General features: G+C 38.8%; 1 protein-coding gene and 1 long non-coding RNA gene across 7 annotated transcripts in view; one reads left to right on the forward strand and one right to left on the reverse strand.

The window, feature by feature from the left end:
- Positions 1-18043, forward strand: part of UIMC1 (ubiquitin interaction motif containing 1) — a 129166-nt gene that overhangs the window by 109210 nt on the left and 1913 nt on the right. For 4 of the 5 annotated variants that reach the window (XM_077895437.1, XM_077895440.1, XM_077895438.1 and 1 more), the window contains 3 exons: positions 14142-14220; positions 16317-16488; positions 17810-17873. In XM_077895437.1, the coding sequence (XP_077751563.1) occupies positions 14142-14220; positions 16317-16488; positions 17810-17873 (315 nt within the window). Of the gene's footprint in view, positions 1-14141; positions 14221-16316; positions 16489-17809; positions 17963-18043 lie in introns of all 5 variants that reach the window. The other variant, XM_077895441.1, reaches the window with a different exon arrangement.
- Positions 1-18043, reverse strand: part of LOC144312562 (uncharacterized) — a 50934-nt gene that overhangs the window by 24693 nt on the left and 8198 nt on the right. For both annotated transcript variants that reach the window (XR_013378064.1, XR_013378063.1), the window contains exon 2: positions 2824-2900. This is a non-coding gene — a long non-coding RNA (uncharacterized LOC144312562). The remainder of the gene's footprint in view (positions 1-2823; positions 2901-18043) is intronic.

The raw sequence follows: 18043 nt of genomic DNA on the forward strand, positions 1-18043 counted from the left end.
AAAAAATAAAATTAAATCCTTGGGATCCCTGGGTGGCGCAGCGGTTTGGCGCCTGCCTTTGGCCCAGGGCGCGATCCTGGAGACCCAGGATCGAATCCCACGTCGGGCTCCCGGTGCATGGAGTCTGCTTCTCCCTCTGCCTATGTCTCTGCCTCTCTCTCTCTCTCTCTCTTTCTCTCTCAGATGTCTCTCTCTATGTCTCAGTCTCTCTATCATAAATAAAAAATTAAATTAAATTAAATTCTTCATCCCCAAGGAGAAGTTAAGTAACTTTGTTAAAATCACTAAGCTAGTAAATTGGATTGTTTGACCACCCCTTTTTTAAGATCTATTTATTTACTTGAGTGGGGTGGGGCAGAGGAAGGGAGAAAATGCGAAGCAGACTCCCTGCTGAGCACAGAACCTGACTCAGGGCTTGATCCCATGACCCTGAGCCAACTGAGCCACCTAGGCACTTTGTCTCTTAATAGATAAACAGTTTTTTTAAGTTATAAAGTGGTATACGTGCTCACTGAAAAAAAAAAAAAAAAAGGCAACAGAGAAATAATTACATTAGGTTGTTTAAATTTTTCGTCGTTAAAAATAGTGCTTTGGTAAGATATCTTTGTCTTGTGATCTCATTTAAATTCAGATGATTTCCTCAGAATAGATTCCCAAAGTATAATTCATGGATCAGTAGTGTGAATTATTTTAAAATTCTAGATATACATTGTCAAGTTGTTTAAATAAAAATTCCAATGTTAAAGAAAAAATTAGCTATAAATATTATACATAAGTGCTAGTGAGAACTAGACAGTGACTTTTTCTAAGACCTCTAAATTATTCAATACCTCATAGATTGAGGAATTTTGTTCATGAAAATATAATGGTGGTAGACCCTTTATATTTCTATATATCAAGTAGGAATTGTGTGGTTTAAAGATTTTTCCCAGTGTTTACTCTGCCTTTAGCCTCAGGATGTGGGGGCACTACTAAGAATATTTTTATATGAGTACTTTTGTCTTTTTATGGATAGATAATTGAGCAAACTATGCTGACACTTCAGATGCAGGGCCTAACTATAGCAGTGCTGAAGGTTAGGGTCAGGAGCTCAACATTCAAGTGTACCTCTTGAGAAAGCAAGCTTATCTCTAAACTTGAAAGGAAATTACTACAACTTGAATAGGACAAAGAGCCTCTGGTTTCTCTGAAAGAAAGAGGACAAATTGGTATTGTGGTACTGGCTTTGGAGTCTAACAGACTTTAAGACCTACCTATTCAGGACCAAGTATTTACAGAATTGAAGCCTTTGAGTCTTTATTTTGATCATCTATAAATTGGACCCAGTGATGCCTGCCTGTTTAGAGTTGTTTATACTTAGGAAGTGTCAACATAATCATTAGGGTTTCTGAATTAGAAACTATCTTTAGTAGAATAAGATTATCAAGTCTAGTACCTGAGAGAACAACAAGAATTTATTTATTGAATGGAATGAGGTAGATAGGGCTTTTCTGTTTCAAGAGTTATTTTAGATCAGGCTGAAGAGACATTTTTATCTAAGTTATAAAAGTATTCAATTGTTCTTAAAGCAAAGAAAACACTCCAGCAAACTAGTGAATAAGAAACTACTTTGCCAAATTGTATATATGTTTATAATGAATATCAATTTTATGTCAGGAATGTAGAATACTGAAGTGAATAAGAGACAGTCTGATAGGGGAGATAAGTAGTTAAAGCAGTTATTTAGAGTGTTGTATGAGAAGTGTTAGATGCACATAGGGCCCTGTTTAAGTGTAGAGATTGAGGCCTTCTTGGATCAGGGAAGGCTTCCTGAGTACTGCCACTGGTAATGCTGGACCTGAGTTATTAGAGCAGAATGGAAAATTGGAGAGATTGAGGCTAGAAAGAGGAAGACAAATAACAAAGGAGTGTCAGTGGAAGTGGACAGATTTGAGAATCTTAAAGAATCAATCATACTTTGTGCCTGGGGATCAGGATGAGAGAAAGTACCTTTGATTTAGGTTTCTGGGTAAGTCCACTGTAGGATGCTCAACTTAGAGAGTCCCCTTGAGTAATTTAGAAGACGACTGTATTATTTATACTATATTATTTGTCTTCCTTTACTGACAACCCCAATCAACAATTTCATATAGCACCTGTTATAACTGAGGTACTGTTATACAAGCTGAGAATACAATACTGAACCAAAAAGAAATGTGTGCTCTCATGAAGCTTACATTCTCATGGAGAGAACAAATAAATAAAAACATAAGGAAAAATAAGGCAAGAAATAGAGAATAGAGAATGACCAGGGCAGAGAAGGCAGTGAAGGGGCAGGGAGGAGCTCTTAAATGAATAGAACAAGAAGACCTTCTTGAAGTTATATTTGAATAGTGTCATTCCAGGTAAAGGAAATAACTATAAAGGCCCTAAAGCAAGAGTGTGTGTGACATGTTTCTTAGAGCAGCAGGGAAGCCACAGTGAGTACAGTGGCATGAGTAACACGGGAAAAGAGAGATCAGATCAGTGGTAAGATCATCTGGGTTTTTGTACTTTATTCTAAATATGGTGAAATGCTGTAGAACAGTTGAGAGCAAGAGAGTGATGTAATCCACTGCTGTGTGAAGTATAGTCTGTAAAGGGCCAGGAGCAAAAGTCAAAGTGAACAGACTAAGCAGGAGGCACTTGCAGTATTCCAGGCAGGATCTGATGTTTCCTTGGATCATAGTGATAGCTGTGAGGTAGAGAAGTTGCCAAATTTGGGTCGTATGTTGAAGACTAAATCTACAGGACTTTTTGGAGTATAACAGAAAGAGAAAACTCAGGTGATTCCATGGTTTTTACCTTAGGCAACTGGTTTAATAATGACTCCATTTTTTGAGATTGGGAAGTTCAAGGGATCCAAAATAGCCAAAATAGTCCTGAAAAAGAACAAAGTTGAAGGTTCACACTTCCTAATTATATAATTACCAATCAAGATAGTATGGCATTGCCATAAGGATAGTTATATATAGATCAATGGAATAGAATTGAAAGTCCAGAATTAAAACTGTACATTTATAGCTAACCAGGTTTGGACAGGCTATCAGGATAATTCAGTAGGGGGAAAATAGTCTATTCAGCAAATGGTGCTAAAAGAACTAAATGTCTAAAAGAAAAAAAAAATCGACTCCTACTTAACACTATATACAAAAAATAGATCAAAGACCTAAATTTAAGTACTAAAACTCTTAGGAGTAAATCTTCACGACCTTAGATTTAGCAATGGATTCGTAGATATGAACACCAAAGTATAAGCAATATAAGACAAATAGAGGGATCCCTGAGTGGCGCAGCGGTTTGGCGCCTGCCTTTGGCCCGGGGCGCGATCCTGGAGACCCAGGATTGAATCCCACGTTGGGCTCCCAGTGCATGGAGCCTGCTTCTCCCTCTGCCTGTGTCTCTGCCATTCTCTCTCTCTCTATCTGTGTGACTATCGTAGATTTAAAAAAAAAAAAAAAAAAAAAAAAGACAAATAGATAAATTAGACTCTCAAAATTTAAAACTGCTGTGCATCAAAGAACGCTTTCAAGAAAGTTAAAATATACAGAATGGGAGAAAATATTTGCAGATTGTATGTCTGTTAAGGGTCTGGATTCTAGAATATATAAGGAACTCTTAGCAATCAACAACAAAAAGACAACCCAATTAAAACAAAGGATTTGAGTAGACATTTCTCCAAAGAAGATACACAAATGACCAAAAGCTCATGAAGAAAATGATCAACATCATTAGTTATTAGAGAAATCCAAGTCAAAAGAACGAAATGCTTCATACCCACTAGAATGGCTATTTAAAACAAAAATAACAAATGTTGGCAAGAATGTGGAAAAATGGGGATGCCTGGGTGGCTTGGTGTGGCCTTCGTCTCAGGGTGTGATACCAGAGTCCTGGGATAAAGTCCCACATTGGGCTCCCCCAAGAAGCAGGCCCCCATGGGGAGCCTGATACTGGACTCAGTCTCAGGACTCCAGGACCATGCCCTGAGCAGAAGACAGACGCTTAACCACTGAGCCACCAGGTCCCCCAACAAATAAAATCTTAAACAAAAAAATGTGGAAAAATGGAAACCCCTCCAGTACATTTTCTGTGGGAATATAAAACGTTGCAGCCATGGTCAGGGTAAAAAGGAATGAATTACTGATAATATGCTACAAAATAGATGAACCTTGGACATATGTTAAGTGAAAGAAGCCAGTCACAAAAGACCAAACATGGTATGATTCCATTTATATAACAGGCCCAGAATGGTCAAACCCTCAGAGACAGAAGTAGATCAGTGGTTGCCTAGGGCTGGAGGTTAGCAGAGAAATGGAGAATGACTGCTAATGGGAACAGGTTTCTTCAGTTATCAAAAATACTATAAAATTGATAGTAGTGATAGTTGCACAACTATGAATATACTAAAAACTATTGAATTATACTTTAGGTTAGTGAATTACATAATATGTAAATCACAGCTCAATAAAGTTGTATGAAAACAAAAAAAAATGGTGACACCAGAGTCAGGATGAATACCAGAGGTTTGAGGATAGCAGAAGAGACATAAAATAGACTCTCCCAGAGGGGAGAGTAGAAGAATAAACTGACTATGAAAACATATGATGACTGCTGGGCAGTACTGAGGGACCACTGGAGGTCTACAGCCTTAAATACTGTGAGCCCAGTCAGCATTGTTGTGTTGCTTAGGTGAGGACCGTAATAAATAGCTAGAAGATTGAATTTAACCAATACTGGGTTTTGCCAGGGAGTACAATAGAATTTAGAAATATTCAAGGGACTTGTTATATGATAACCGTGAAATCTAAGTTCACTAAGAAGTGAGACCATGACAGGATAATGGACAATGGAAAGGGGATAGTCTGGAATTAGATGTCCCAGTGGGGCTGAAGGATTATTGGAGTTAGGACATTAGAGGACTGAGTTGGAAAAGATAGGTGGTGGTGATCAGAGAATGGTACATCTGAAAATGAGATCTCAGAAGCGGCACAGTTACTACTGACAGGCACAACCAGGGTTGAAGAACCAGAGAACACAGAAAATGAATTGGCTGTTTCCTTACTTCTGCCAAGGATGGTACGTAACTGGTACCACTTGAGATGCAAGGGGCAGGTTAATTCATTACGTACAACGGATTGTCTTGGGCATTAGGCCTACTTCTCTCACAGAATCCCACTTAAGAAAGGCTGAGATGATACGATCCATGGGAGTTGATGGCCAAAAGGTCAAGGAACTGAGAGGACAGCGCACTGGACAGATCACACCCTAGGTTGAACCTACGAAAACTGCAACTTCATCTGCTTCAGTCTAATATGTAGATATTAAAGTCACCAAGAATGATGGCAGGAGTGGTGAAGAGATAAGACAGTAAGTGGTATGTTAAAACTTTTAGCGAATGGCCAGGAAGTGGAGTGGCTGGTGAGGGGCAGGTGACCAGGAGGATAGCAGATGACTACTTCAGGGGTAGGGTAGCAGGGCTAGCACAATGGTTTGCTTTTCAAACTAGGTTTTTCTAGTAGTCTGGAAACAAATGAGAGGCTATTTACCCTATCTCCAGGTCAGCAGTACTGTGGTATAAGGAAGAAGAAACCGCCTGTCCTTAAGAAGCTACAAAGAGGGGGATCCCTGGGTGGTTCGGCAGTTTGGCGCCTGCCTTTGGCCCAGGGCACGATCCTGGAGTCCCGGGATCGAGTCCCACGTCCGGCTCCTGGCATGGAGCCTGCTTCTCCCTCCTCCTGTGTCTCTGCCTCTCTTTCTCTCTCTCTCAGCTCTCTCTCTCTCTCTCTCTCTCTCATAAATAATAAATAAATAATTCTGAAAGAAGAAAGAAAGAAAGAAAGAAAGAAAGAAAGAAAGAAAGAAAGAAAGAAAGAAAGAAAGAAAGAAAGAAAGAAACTACAAAGAGAACAAGATCTTCCGAGGACAACCATCTTTCAACGGGAGTAAAGAGGATGATGGAAGCTTTCACATAGGAGGCTGAAAACATCAGGGGTTTTATTGATCACTGACACGAGTTCCAAGGGGAAAAGTCATTTTGAGAGTAGGAGGGAAGATCAAGTCAGCTTACAGAAGTCCCCCCACATGACAGTCATGTGGGGATGAGAATCTAGGTGATGAGAGATGTCATGGGAGGCTTGGGATTCTCATGGTGTCTAAAGTAAACAGACCTAAGGCATGATAGGATTAGTCCCTGGTTATCTCTTAAAGGAGCAGTGCTAGCCAAAGGAGGTGTCCACATGACACAAATGTTCTTTATCTGTGGGGTCAGGTATGGTAGCCAGTGGCTATTGAGTACTTGAAATGTGACACACAAAAAAATGAAAAAAAAAGTATCAGTGAACTATGGGACTATTTTAAGTGGCCTCATACACAGGCAGCTACGGTCCCTGTAGAGGGCAAGGGACAAAAAATTTTTGAGGAATTAATGACTGAAAAAATTCCAAACTTGACAAAGCCTATAAACCTGTAGATCCAAGAAGTTCTAGGAAGCACAGGCACAAGAAACATCATCATAAATTTTAAAAAGCGCATCATACTCAAATTGCTTAAAACCAGAGATAGAGAAAAAAACCTTAAAACCATCCAGAGGAAAAAAGACATGTTATGTGCAGATGGGAAAAACAGGAATTAATCAGATTTCTTGGTAGCGACAATACACGCAAGAAGACCATCAGGCAGAATTTTCTTAAATTCTGAAAGAAAATGGTTATCAACCGGGATGCCTGGGTGGCTCAGTGGTTGGGCGTCTGCCTTTGGCTCAGGGCGTGATCCTGTGGTCCCAGGATCAAGTCCCACATCGGGCTCCCTGCAAGGAGCCTGCTTCTGTCTCTGCCTGTGTCTCTGTCTCTCTCTGTGTCTCTCATGAATAAATTAATAAAATCTTTTAAAAAAAAAAAAAAGAAAGAAAGAAAGAACATGGTTATCAACCTAAATTTCTATACCCAGGGAGATCTTTCAAAAATGAGGGCTACTAAATATAATAAAGTATCTCGGATTAGATCCAAGAATATAAAATTTAAAGGGGGTAGTAGTGGAAAAACTGGTGAAATCTGAATGAAGAACGGAGCTTAGTTACTAGTTGTACCAAAGGGGTGCCTGGTTGGCTCACGGTTGGGTGACTGACTCTTGGTCTCAGTTCAGGTCTTGATCTCAAGGTCATGGGTTCAAGCCCACATTGGACTCTGTGCTGGGCATGGAGCCTACTTTAAAAAAATATATTTATGTGGCAATGCTAATGTTTCAGTTCCAACAAACATACCATGGTTACATGAGATGTTAACATTAGGAGAAAGGGAGTGAACGTTACAAAGAAATCTCTATACTACTATTCTGACACCTTTACAAATCTAAATTATTCCAAACTAAAAATGTTATTAAAATTTTATTTTTTTAGGGACATCCCTGGGTGGCTCAGTGGTTTAGTGCCTGCCTTTGGCCCAGGGCATGATCCTGGAGTCCAGGGATGAAGTCCCGCATCGGGCTCCTTGCATGGAGCCTGCTTCTCTCTCTGCCTCTCTCTCTCTCTCTGTGTCTCTCATGAATAAATAAATTAAATCTTAAAAAAAAATAAATTAATTAAATCTTTAAAAAATTTATTTTCATGAGAGAGACACACAGAGAGAGAGGTAGAGACACAGGCAGAGGGAGAAGCCGACTCTATGCAGGGAGCCCCATGTGGGACTCGATCCTGGGACTCCAGGACCACGCCCTGGACCGAAGGCAGGCGCTAAACCACTGAGCCACTCAGGGATCCCTGTTATTAAAAATTTAAAAGATGAAACAGACTTTTCAGATATACTAACACTGAAAGAATTCATCACCAGAGACCTACTCACAAGAAATGTTGAAAGTCCTTGAGGCAACAGGAACACTGCAATGGGCTGGATTGTGTCATCATGCCTCATGGGACTGAGTAGCTAAATTTTACATTTATTTAATTCTGATTAGGATTCGAATTTAAATAACTACATGTCTCAAAAAATGGTAGATAGGGACGCCTGAGTGGCTCAGTGTTTGGGTGCCTGCCTTTAGCTCAGGAGGTGATCCCAGAGACCCAGAATTGAGTCCCACATCGGGCTCCCTGCATGGAGCCTGCTTCTCCCTCTTCCTGTGTCTCTCTTTCTCTCTCTGTGTCTCATGAATAAATAAATCAAATCTTTTAAAAAGGAAAAGGAAATGGTAGACAATTCTAATGATGGCCTTTATGTTGGGACTAGTGTTTTGGGGGAGGCTGATAACAATGAGACAGGCACCACGCAGGTGGAACAAGCCTTCGGTTCTACCTCTAACTTCCCACTTATGAAATGGTAGGCGGAGGATGGTTGGTCTTAGCAGGACCATACGCAATTCTGTGGCTTCCTATTTTTTCTACTGAGGTGGTTTTGAGTTTGTGGGTGACCGAGTCGACTGTCATTCTATCAAATCTCTTCTTTGTGTGTATAATTTCTACTCTCCTCAAGGAGCCATCATCTCTAATGTTTACAATTCTAGGCTGCATGTTTTTATTTTTTAAAGAGTTTGTTTATTTGGAGGAGAGAGAGAGTGGGCATGCACATGGGGACCTGGGAAGGACAGAAGGAGAGGGACAGGATAGGCAGAGTCCCTGCTGAGCAGGGAGCCAGACTTGGGGCTCGATCTCATCAGGCCCCTGAGATTATGACATGAGCCCAAGGCAGATACTTAAAGGACTGAGCCACCCAGACACCCCACATATCTTTAGTTTTGATTGCTTATCGTCTTTGATTTGGAAACAGTATAGAAACAAAAGTTTACTCAGTATTGATAATTGTTCTGTAAGGCTTTGTTTGTTTACTTGACCATTCTGTTTGTACAAATTAGTATGAGAACTAAAGATTAAGACCTAACATAGGGATCCCTGGGTGGCGCAGCGGTTTGGCGCCTGCCTTTGGCCCAGGGCGCGATCCTGGAGACCCGGGATCGAATCCCACATCGGGCTCCCGGTGCATGGAGCCTGCTTCTCCCTCTGCCTGTGTCTCTGCCTCTCTCTCTCTCTGTGACTATCATGAATAAATAAATAAAATCTTTAAAAAAAAAAAAAAAAAAATAAGACCTAACATAAATTATAGATAAGGTGGTAGGCACTGGTTCTAAGAGTAGTCCTAAAGCTTTGGATAAAACTAAGAAATCTGGAATATAATGGGAATTATATAATAACAACAGATGTTTGCTGAGGGCTTTTTGTGGGCTAGAGACTATTACAATTTATTTGGGTTATTTGTTCTTTACAAAAACCAATGAGGGTAGATGCTCTTCTCTCATTTTGTAGATAAGTCAGCTGATACTCAGGTTAAGTAACTTGCCCAAGGCAAACACAGCTAGTGTTTGCTAGTAGAACCCCAACTAGTAGAATCCCAACTTGGACAACTCTAAAGTCAGTGCACTTTATTCTGCTAGGTGTTGCTGCTGCTTTTTTATATTAATAGTGCTAAGCCCAGTCACAAGCACAGCTCCTTAGGATGTTTTCCATCCAGTGTTACATAAAGGCCTAAGTTAATGGTTTTAGGTTTATATGTGGCCCTCTCAGCTTTCAGTGATATCTCTCCTTTCTATTCTATCCCTCCTACCTGGTAGTTGTCCTCAGACTCCCTTGTTCCTTTTGAAATCTTTGGCAGTTGTTACCAGTAGTTAGGTTTTGGACTTAAGTTTCATATTGAAATTTCTTCTGCAGCTATTTGAAACAGCGGTTTTCAGCCCTCAAAAACTCTAGTGTGTAGCAGGCTCCTTTAAAGCAACATATACCTTCATGCTCCTTGGTAGGGACGATAGGTTTCAAAGGGAAAATGTAGCTGTAGGGTCCAGTCCAGTTCACTCTCTGATCATAACACTTTTTTTTTATCATAACACTTAATAAAAGAATTAGCATATAGTTTTTAGCCATCTGCCAAATCTCTACCCTCAGATTCTTTTCCACTTGCCCACTCATTTACCATTTTCTTTTCTCATTCTTTATCCTCTTATTTTCCAGGAAAGGCAGCCTGCTCTTGTAAAACAACATATGCTGCTTTATTTTATTTTTTATGATTTTATTTTTAAGTAATCTCTGTATACAACCCTGAGATTAAGAGTTGCATGCTCTATCGACTAAGGTAGCCAGGTTTCTCAACATATGCTTTTGTAAAATTAGATTTGTGTTGTGTTCCTGGTGCCACGTTTCTTTGTTGTTGCTGTTGTTTTAGCTTTCTGATCTTAATCAGGTTATTTATTATTTCATCAGCTATAAAATACAGATAATCATATGCCTTGTGGTAAAAGATTAGAAATTATGTTTATAAAGTCACTGGCACAGAAAATGCCCTCATAAAACAAGAACTTTTTTGAATCCATTGCTGTGATTTAATTTGGCAAATATTTATTAGCATCTTATCAATTCTGTACTCTGCTGAGGATGCTGAAGAAACAAAACCCAGAATCTCTGAATTCAGAAAGTTACATGGTATAGAAGGAAGACTGACATATAAATAAGTAACAACAGAAATCTGCTATGTGCAATAGAGGCATATATATATATAAGTGCTAGAAGCAATTAATTCTTTTTCTAGCCTTGCTTTTGTGGAGTGCTTTCCAAGTATTTCTTTTTGGAAAAATACTTGGTAGTCAAGATGGACAAATGGAAAGAGAGGGAGAAAAACAACCCTTAAAGGTTTCTGTAATCTGTGAGGTGCTATTCTTTTGAGAATTGATTTCAGTGAGACACTTGATAAGATCTCTCATAAAGTCCTTCTACATAAGATGGAGAAATGTGGACTGGCTGTTAGAATAGGAGGTGGATTTGAAGGTGGTTATACAACTATGTCCAGGATGTTTTTCTCCTACAATACTTTCTTTTTATTTATAAATCTCTGGGTTGGAAAGAACCTTGGAAATAGATAATGTACTTTAATTTGTACCTAAGACCGCTCTATAATCTGGTCTCTTTTTTTCTTTTTTAATTTTTAATTTGACAGTATAGAAAAGTATATAGTGCAAAAAGTATGCCTCCGTCCTGTTGGATTCCCCAAGAGTCCCTGTCATCTTCCCCAGAGACAAACACTATTTATATATTGTTGCTTGTGAGGGGTAAGGGGGGGAGGAGTTGTGTGTGTATATGATCTTGTTTTATCATGCATATCTTTTAAAACCTTGTGTTAATAGTTACTTGAGTGTATATACTTTCTCCCTTAGTAACTTGTAAGCTCCTTGAGAGCAAGGACCCTATCACATGATTTCTTGTATATCCTCCAAATCACTTGCACATTGAAGATTCTCAATAAATATTTGCTTGATTAAGTAGTTAAAGGAAATTTGGACGACAGCGAAGAAGATGGTCATATCTAGTAAAATGCCACAGGTTTCTGTCCTTGGCTTTATCATTTATTATAATGATAATAATTTTCCTCAGTGACTTGGATGAAGATGTAGAAAGCATTCATGTCATAAATGCAAATGACACAAAGCTGGAAAAGAGAGCTGATAACATCAGATGACAGAATCAAGACTGCAGATGATCTCAACAAATTAGAATGTTCAGCTGAAAAGAACAGGGATAAATATAAAGTCTTGAGTTTAAGGGGGGAAAATTAACCAACAACTTAGTTACCCAAGTATAGAATTAGGAGACTTGTCTTGATAATATTTTATTTGAAGATAATTTGGGAGGGTAGGGGATAGATCTTTTTTTTTAAATATTTGTTTGTTTGTTTGTTTGTTTATTTATTTATGATAGAGAGAGAGAGAGAGAGAGAGAGAGGAAGAGGGAGAAGCAGGCTACACGCCAGGAGCCTGACACAGGATTCGATCCTGGGACTCCAGGATCGTGCCTCGGGCCAAAGCAGGCACCAAACCACTGAGCCATCCAGGGATCCCTAGGGGATGGATCTTAATTGCCTTTAAGATCAATTTAAGATTGTCAGTAAAGCAAATACAGCGTTGGCTGAATTAGAATATGAGTCTTGGGGTTAGTTTGTGGTTCTTGTGTTCTCTTTAATGGTCAGACTGCTTGTTAAGTGGTCCATTTTGGGGTTCCACACATGTAGAGAGAGACTGACAAATTGGGGTGTATGTAAAGGAGATCAACTAGGAATATAAAACTTGGGTATAGGAAATCAGGCTGATCTATCCTGGGTTCTACCACTTAACCAATTGTGATAGCTTAGCAAAGTCAATTTCCCTGAGTTTGTTTCTATACTTTAAAGTAGGGTAAATAAATAAATAAATAAATAAATAAATAAATAAAATAGGGCAGAATATAATACCAATTTTGAGGATGGTTATGAGGATTAGAATTAACCTAGGCAATCAAAAGTTTCTTCAGTTTGAACACCAATAAAAAATAAATTTATTATTAAAAAAAAAAAGTTTCTTCAGTCATTAGAGATTAGATTAATGTCTAGATATAGTCCCTGCTTTGAAGGAGGTTCATTTCAGTGGGGCAGACAACTAAGTAAATCCAAGATTGTAATCTAGCTTGTTCAGCATTCAGAGAGCTGATTTATGGAAAAGCAGGTAAACTTACTCATATAGCTCCCAGTAAATAAAGATTGAGTTGGATTGTTATGTAGCAATAGAATGAGTTTTTCCCTAGGAGAAAGTGAATTCCCCTCAGTGAATGGATATAATCAAGTTGTGGATATATGATTACTTACTGAAGATGCTATAGAAGGCATTTTTTTATGAGTAGGTTGGACTAGAAAGGTAGGCAAACTATGGACGGCTGACCAAATCTAGCCAGATATCTGTTTTTGTCAAGTTTATTGGAACATACCACACCCAGTTATTTGTGTGTTGTCTGTGGCTGCCTTCCTACTACAGTGTAGAGTTAAGTAGTGTGACAGATCATATGGCCTGCCAAGTCTGAAGTATTTACTGTTTGGCCCTTTACAGAAAAAGTTGACTCCTGGACTAGATCAATGCTTCACAACCCAAATTATTTTGTGAACTGATAACCTTCCTAAATTCTCTGGCATGGGGATTTCAAGTCGAGAGGGAAGAAGGCAAGATTTGAAGTGAGATGGTTATAGTTTTTCTTGTTACTGCAAGGAATGAAGAATAGAAAACAGTTGATTAACCTCCATGATCTCTTAAGAGACCATGACTTTATAAACAGATGCCTTTTGATGTGAGACAAAGTGTTGGTATGCCACCTGGGCTAAAGTTGTTTATGCCACTGGAACTGGGAGGTGGTCCTAGTGTAGTGTGAAAAACTGCTTGCGTTAACCATTGTGTACTCGTTTCCTCTCATAATTGGAACACTTTCTAGAGTAAAGATTGGAGCTATTATGGGTACTCAGATAGATGTAGCTATCGTTACTGTATATCATAGGACACCTCATTGGAATGTGTCACACCAGACAGAATTTTGATTGGAAAAGTGTAAAGGGATTGGGTGCTGCTAGTTGGGGTGCTATGCAAAACCTTATGTGGACTAGAATTTTTTTTATTAAAAAATATTTTTAAAAGAGTCTATTTATTTTAGAGAGAGAGAGCACGTAAGCATGAGCAGAGGAGCGGGCCGGGCAAAGAGGGAGGGACAAGCAGACTCTGCGCTGAGCACGGAGCCCTTTTGGCTCCATGTCACAACCCTGAGATCATGACCTGAGCTGAAACCAAGAGTCAGACACTTGACTGGGCCACCCAGGCGCCCCTAGACTAGATCTTTAAATCTCTTGGCAAATAGGAGATAAAAAGATCTCATTAGGGGATAAAAAGATCCCACAGCCCATCTTGTGGCTGGCAGTTTTAGTGCATACATTACAGGTGTTATTCTCTTTGCTAGAAAGGCAGAGGTTTCCCACACACTCCACTTTTTCCAGTGGAATAGGATTTTAAACTTTGCTTCTTCCCATACATTTTGTCTTTTATATTCAGAGTCTACTACCAACTAATAGTTTTATTTCTTTCCCTTCCTTAATTCCTTCCTCCCTCCCTCCCCCTCCTCTCTCTTCCTTCCTCCCCCTCCCTCCCTCCCTTCTTTCCTCTCTCCCTCCTTCCCTTTGTCTTCCCCCCCATCCTCCCTCTCTCCCTCCCTCCCTCCCTTCCTTCCTTTCTTCCTCCTTTTCTTCCTGGCTCTCTCTCTCTCTCTCTTCCCCCTCACCTTCCCTTTCTTTCCCTCCTCCTTTTGTTGAAAGTGTTGACTCGGAGACAAAAAGAGGCCAAGAGCAAGAGTGACAGTGGGACAGCTGCCCAGACTTCCCTAGACATTGACAAGTAAGTAAGTATGCTGTGTTGTCAGAGCACTTTTAACATAGTATTGTTTGGACTAAATAAAAAGATCTATTCCTCTCTTACCCTGGGTTTCTTTGGCCTTCCAATCACTTCATTACTTTGGTGTCTGAAGTTATTTTTCTTATTCCCAGTTTATGTCAGTGCAGGTAGCCTCTGTATTTTTTTTAATTACCCTAAAAAAGTCTTGCCACTAATTCCATTTGCTCTTAGCTTTCTGTTTTCTTTGAATTTGTGTATTTATGTTTGGTACTTTTGGGAAGCGGTGAGCTATTTTGCAATGTAATGGTACAGAAGTTTAGTTGCAAAAGGTTCGACAGTATAGTGACTTCCTTGGGTTGTGAGTTGCAGCTTGACTAAGAAAGTACATTCTAAGGAGTAGTTCAGTATAAGTGATACCTCCTGAAAGTAAAGACATTACCAGCAATACATTAAAGCAGTTAGTCATTAGGCAGAAATGTCTATCTTTGAAATATAGATTTTAGACCTGAAATTGCAAGTCTGCTTTCCCTAATCCAGTTGAGCAGAGCTGATCATTTGTTCCCTTTGGATTCTTGTCATATCGACATTCCTCTAGGATTGTATTCATCCCACCATATTGCAGTAATTTTTTTTTTCCTTTTTGATATTTCTGTCTCGCTGGGTAGGCTGTGAATTATTTGAAGGCAGATATTTGCCTTCATTCATGTTTATATCCTCAGCGTCTAATAAAATGCCTTTGAGACAGCAGTAACAGTAATAGCTGTTTGTCGAACACCTAATGTTATGTGCTACTGTGCTAAGTGTTTGATTTACTTAGTAACTCTCACAATAGCTGATAAGATACTTTTTTAAAAATAGATAACCAGTTATTTATAATTTCCCTTCAAATTCTTTAAGATCGTGGCCAGAATTGGCAAAGACTACCTGACTCAAAAACCTAGGCTCCTTCCATAGTGCTGCTGTCTCTCAGCAGAGAGGATTAATATATGGTTTTTGTATTAATTCATAAATCTTGTTTTTTATTGTTTTTTTTTAATTCATAAATTTTGAAAAGTACACTCGTCTAGCTTTTCTCATTAGGCAGTTTTGTTCTGTTTTCAAAGACCCCCAGAGAAAGTTTTCCTTAGAGCTAATTCAGCTCTCTCTTGCTGTGTAGTAACTGAATAGTTATGGCCAGAAGGAGAAGTCTAAAGTAGCAAGCTTTGGAAAGTTGTCTTTAGCTTCTTAAAACTAAGATGATCTTAAGAGTCAAGCAGATCTGACTTCTGATAATTATTAGCTATAGGACTTTAGGAGAATAGTACCTTCTCAATAGGGCCATTAATTGAGAAAATGTGTTTAAAAGGGCTTTGTACCAGTTCTTTTTTTTTTTTTTGTACCAGTTCTTTTTACAGAGAAAATACTTAATGAATGTTCATTTTCTTCCTTTGTCCCCAGTGTTTCCATTTTCACTGATGCTCAATAAACCTTACTTCAAGGACACAGTTTCCTCTCTTTATACAGATTCTGCTGTTATAAAAAAGATAAAAATAACTATGTATATGAAGTTATGCAAAAGTCTCTGGCAAAACCACATGGTTTTGGTAACTTCCTAGTTGATGTTGCAGGTTGTAGAATTAAGGAAGTCAGCATACAGACTTGATTTACTAATCAGACAAGTTCATCCACCCTGGCAAAAATGTCATCTTGATTTAATGCTCTTGGTGTTCCTTTTTCTGTCTAAATTTTAACTTCCCTTTGAAAAAACTATTACACTTAATTTCAAAAGAGTTTGACAGAATATTTTATGTCTGAAGAGCAATCACCATTGTTTGAGATAGTTAGAAGAGCTGAGTTCATTACCATCTCACTGCTGCAACAGCAGGGTACAGAGAAACAGTCAGGGAAAACCGCTAATCACTCAGTCCTTTTGATTAGCATCGGGTTAGTTTTATTGGTGATCCTGCTGAGTGAATCTGCATTGGTTGACATGTCTTTTCCACAGAATAACGTAGAAACACAGTTGACAGGATAACATAAAAACACAATTTGAGACATATACAGGAGCCCAGGGGCAAAAGCAAATCTTAAAACTGCTCTTTTTTCTTTTGATTGGCTAGGAATGAGAAGTGTTATCTCTGTAAATCCCTGGTCCCATTCAGAGAGTACCAGAGTCATGTAGAGTCCTGTCTCCAGCTTGCAAGGGGTGACCAAGGAGCTGGACCTGAAGAGAGTGGGAAGTTATGCTCAGCTATAGAGGAAAAGCAACAGCATCAGCTGAGGAACCCAAAGGTATGTATGGAATGTTTTAGGAAATTCTCCAAAGTTCTTTCATATGCTTTTTTTTCTTCCTCCTTCCTTTTTTGCCTATCTAGAAATAAGATTTCATTTTAAAATTATATTTTCTTTTAATTAAAAGAAAATAAATGCTCACTGTAGGAAACATAGAAGTTAAAAAAAAAGTATAAAAAAAGTATAAAGAATTGGGAAGTTATCACCCATAATTCAGCTACTCAGAGATAACAACTTTTAGTATTTTGGCCTATTTTCTTTTTTCCCTATGCATTTTTAATGTAGTTGAGAACGTGTGTGTGTGTGTGTGTGTGTGTGTGTGTGTGTGTGTGTGTGTGTTGGTATAAACTTAACATTGTAGCATAAACACATTCCTAGGTTTATTTTCAAACTATTTTTAAAACTTACTCTTAATGTTTGTATTGCACAGAAGTCACTAAACCATTCTTATATTATTGGACATTCACATTCTTTCCAATTCTCTTTATTATAAGATTGTATTTGAACATTAATCTGTGTACCACTATTTCTTAGAATAGATTTCCTGAAGTGCAACTCATAGGGGAATACATATAAACATTTTGAAATCTGTTGAAACATACCACCAAATTCCTTTCTAGAAAGGATATCCAATCATATCCTCACTGCCAGGAACATATTTGAGATCAACTCTGTTTAGTACCTGTGTGTTTGGTCTTAGGAAGCTGTGAGATTTGGCCCCTGGGCACTGGGAAGATGAATGTGCTTTCTGGGCTTTGCAATTAGAGATCAGAAAGAGCAAGTGTTGGTTTAGAGATGAAAAATAAAGCAGCAGCTCCATATTGCTTACTGACAGCAATCACTGCACACGAAGGTAGAAAAGCCATTATCTGTCATGACAGAAGAAAGGGACCCCTGTACGAATGGGGTGATTTCGAGGTAGTGATTTGGAGTTGGGGCTTATAGATAAGTGCCTGTATCATAGAGCCAGTTTATTCTTCTGGCATCACTACCTCTAGAAGCTACCTTGAAACTGTTATTTTCTATTTTAAATCTCTCCAAATCCATCATAAGTCAAAGGCTACTGTTCTTTAATATAATCTTAGTGGGATAATTTGCCTTGACTCTGGTTACCCATTCTTGGTATGAAGATAAATTCTGTTCATCATCACAGTTTGTGTTTTTACATGTATACCCTCATTTGTTAGAAAGCATAAGACTTTCCCAGATCTATGTCCTACATTTCTTCTCTCCTGGAGACAGATGTGATCTGGGCTAAGGAAGTTATATTTTAGATTCTCTGTCGTGAGATAATCCTTTCATCTGTTTTTCTCTGTCATAGGAAAAAAACCACAGTGAAGGCCGACTCCTCAGTCTCTTGGAGCAGTCTGAACACAAGACTGCAGGTGAAGACCCCAGGACCAGTTTCGTGAGCTTATGTCGAAGGCCTTCTAATGAAAATAATGACTGCCAACTCACTGTTTGTTGGAGTTATGTGGGTGTACATTTGACCCATTGGCCAGACTTTGAGACTCAGTCTAGGTTATATCTCCCTAAAGATGATGAGGACATACCC

Source organism: Canis aureus, chromosome 4 (assembly GCF_053574225.1).
Source record: "Canis aureus isolate CA01 chromosome 4, VMU_Caureus_v.1.0, whole genome shotgun sequence".
Taxonomy (NCBI): Eukaryota; Metazoa; Chordata; class Mammalia; order Carnivora; family Canidae; genus Canis; species Canis aureus.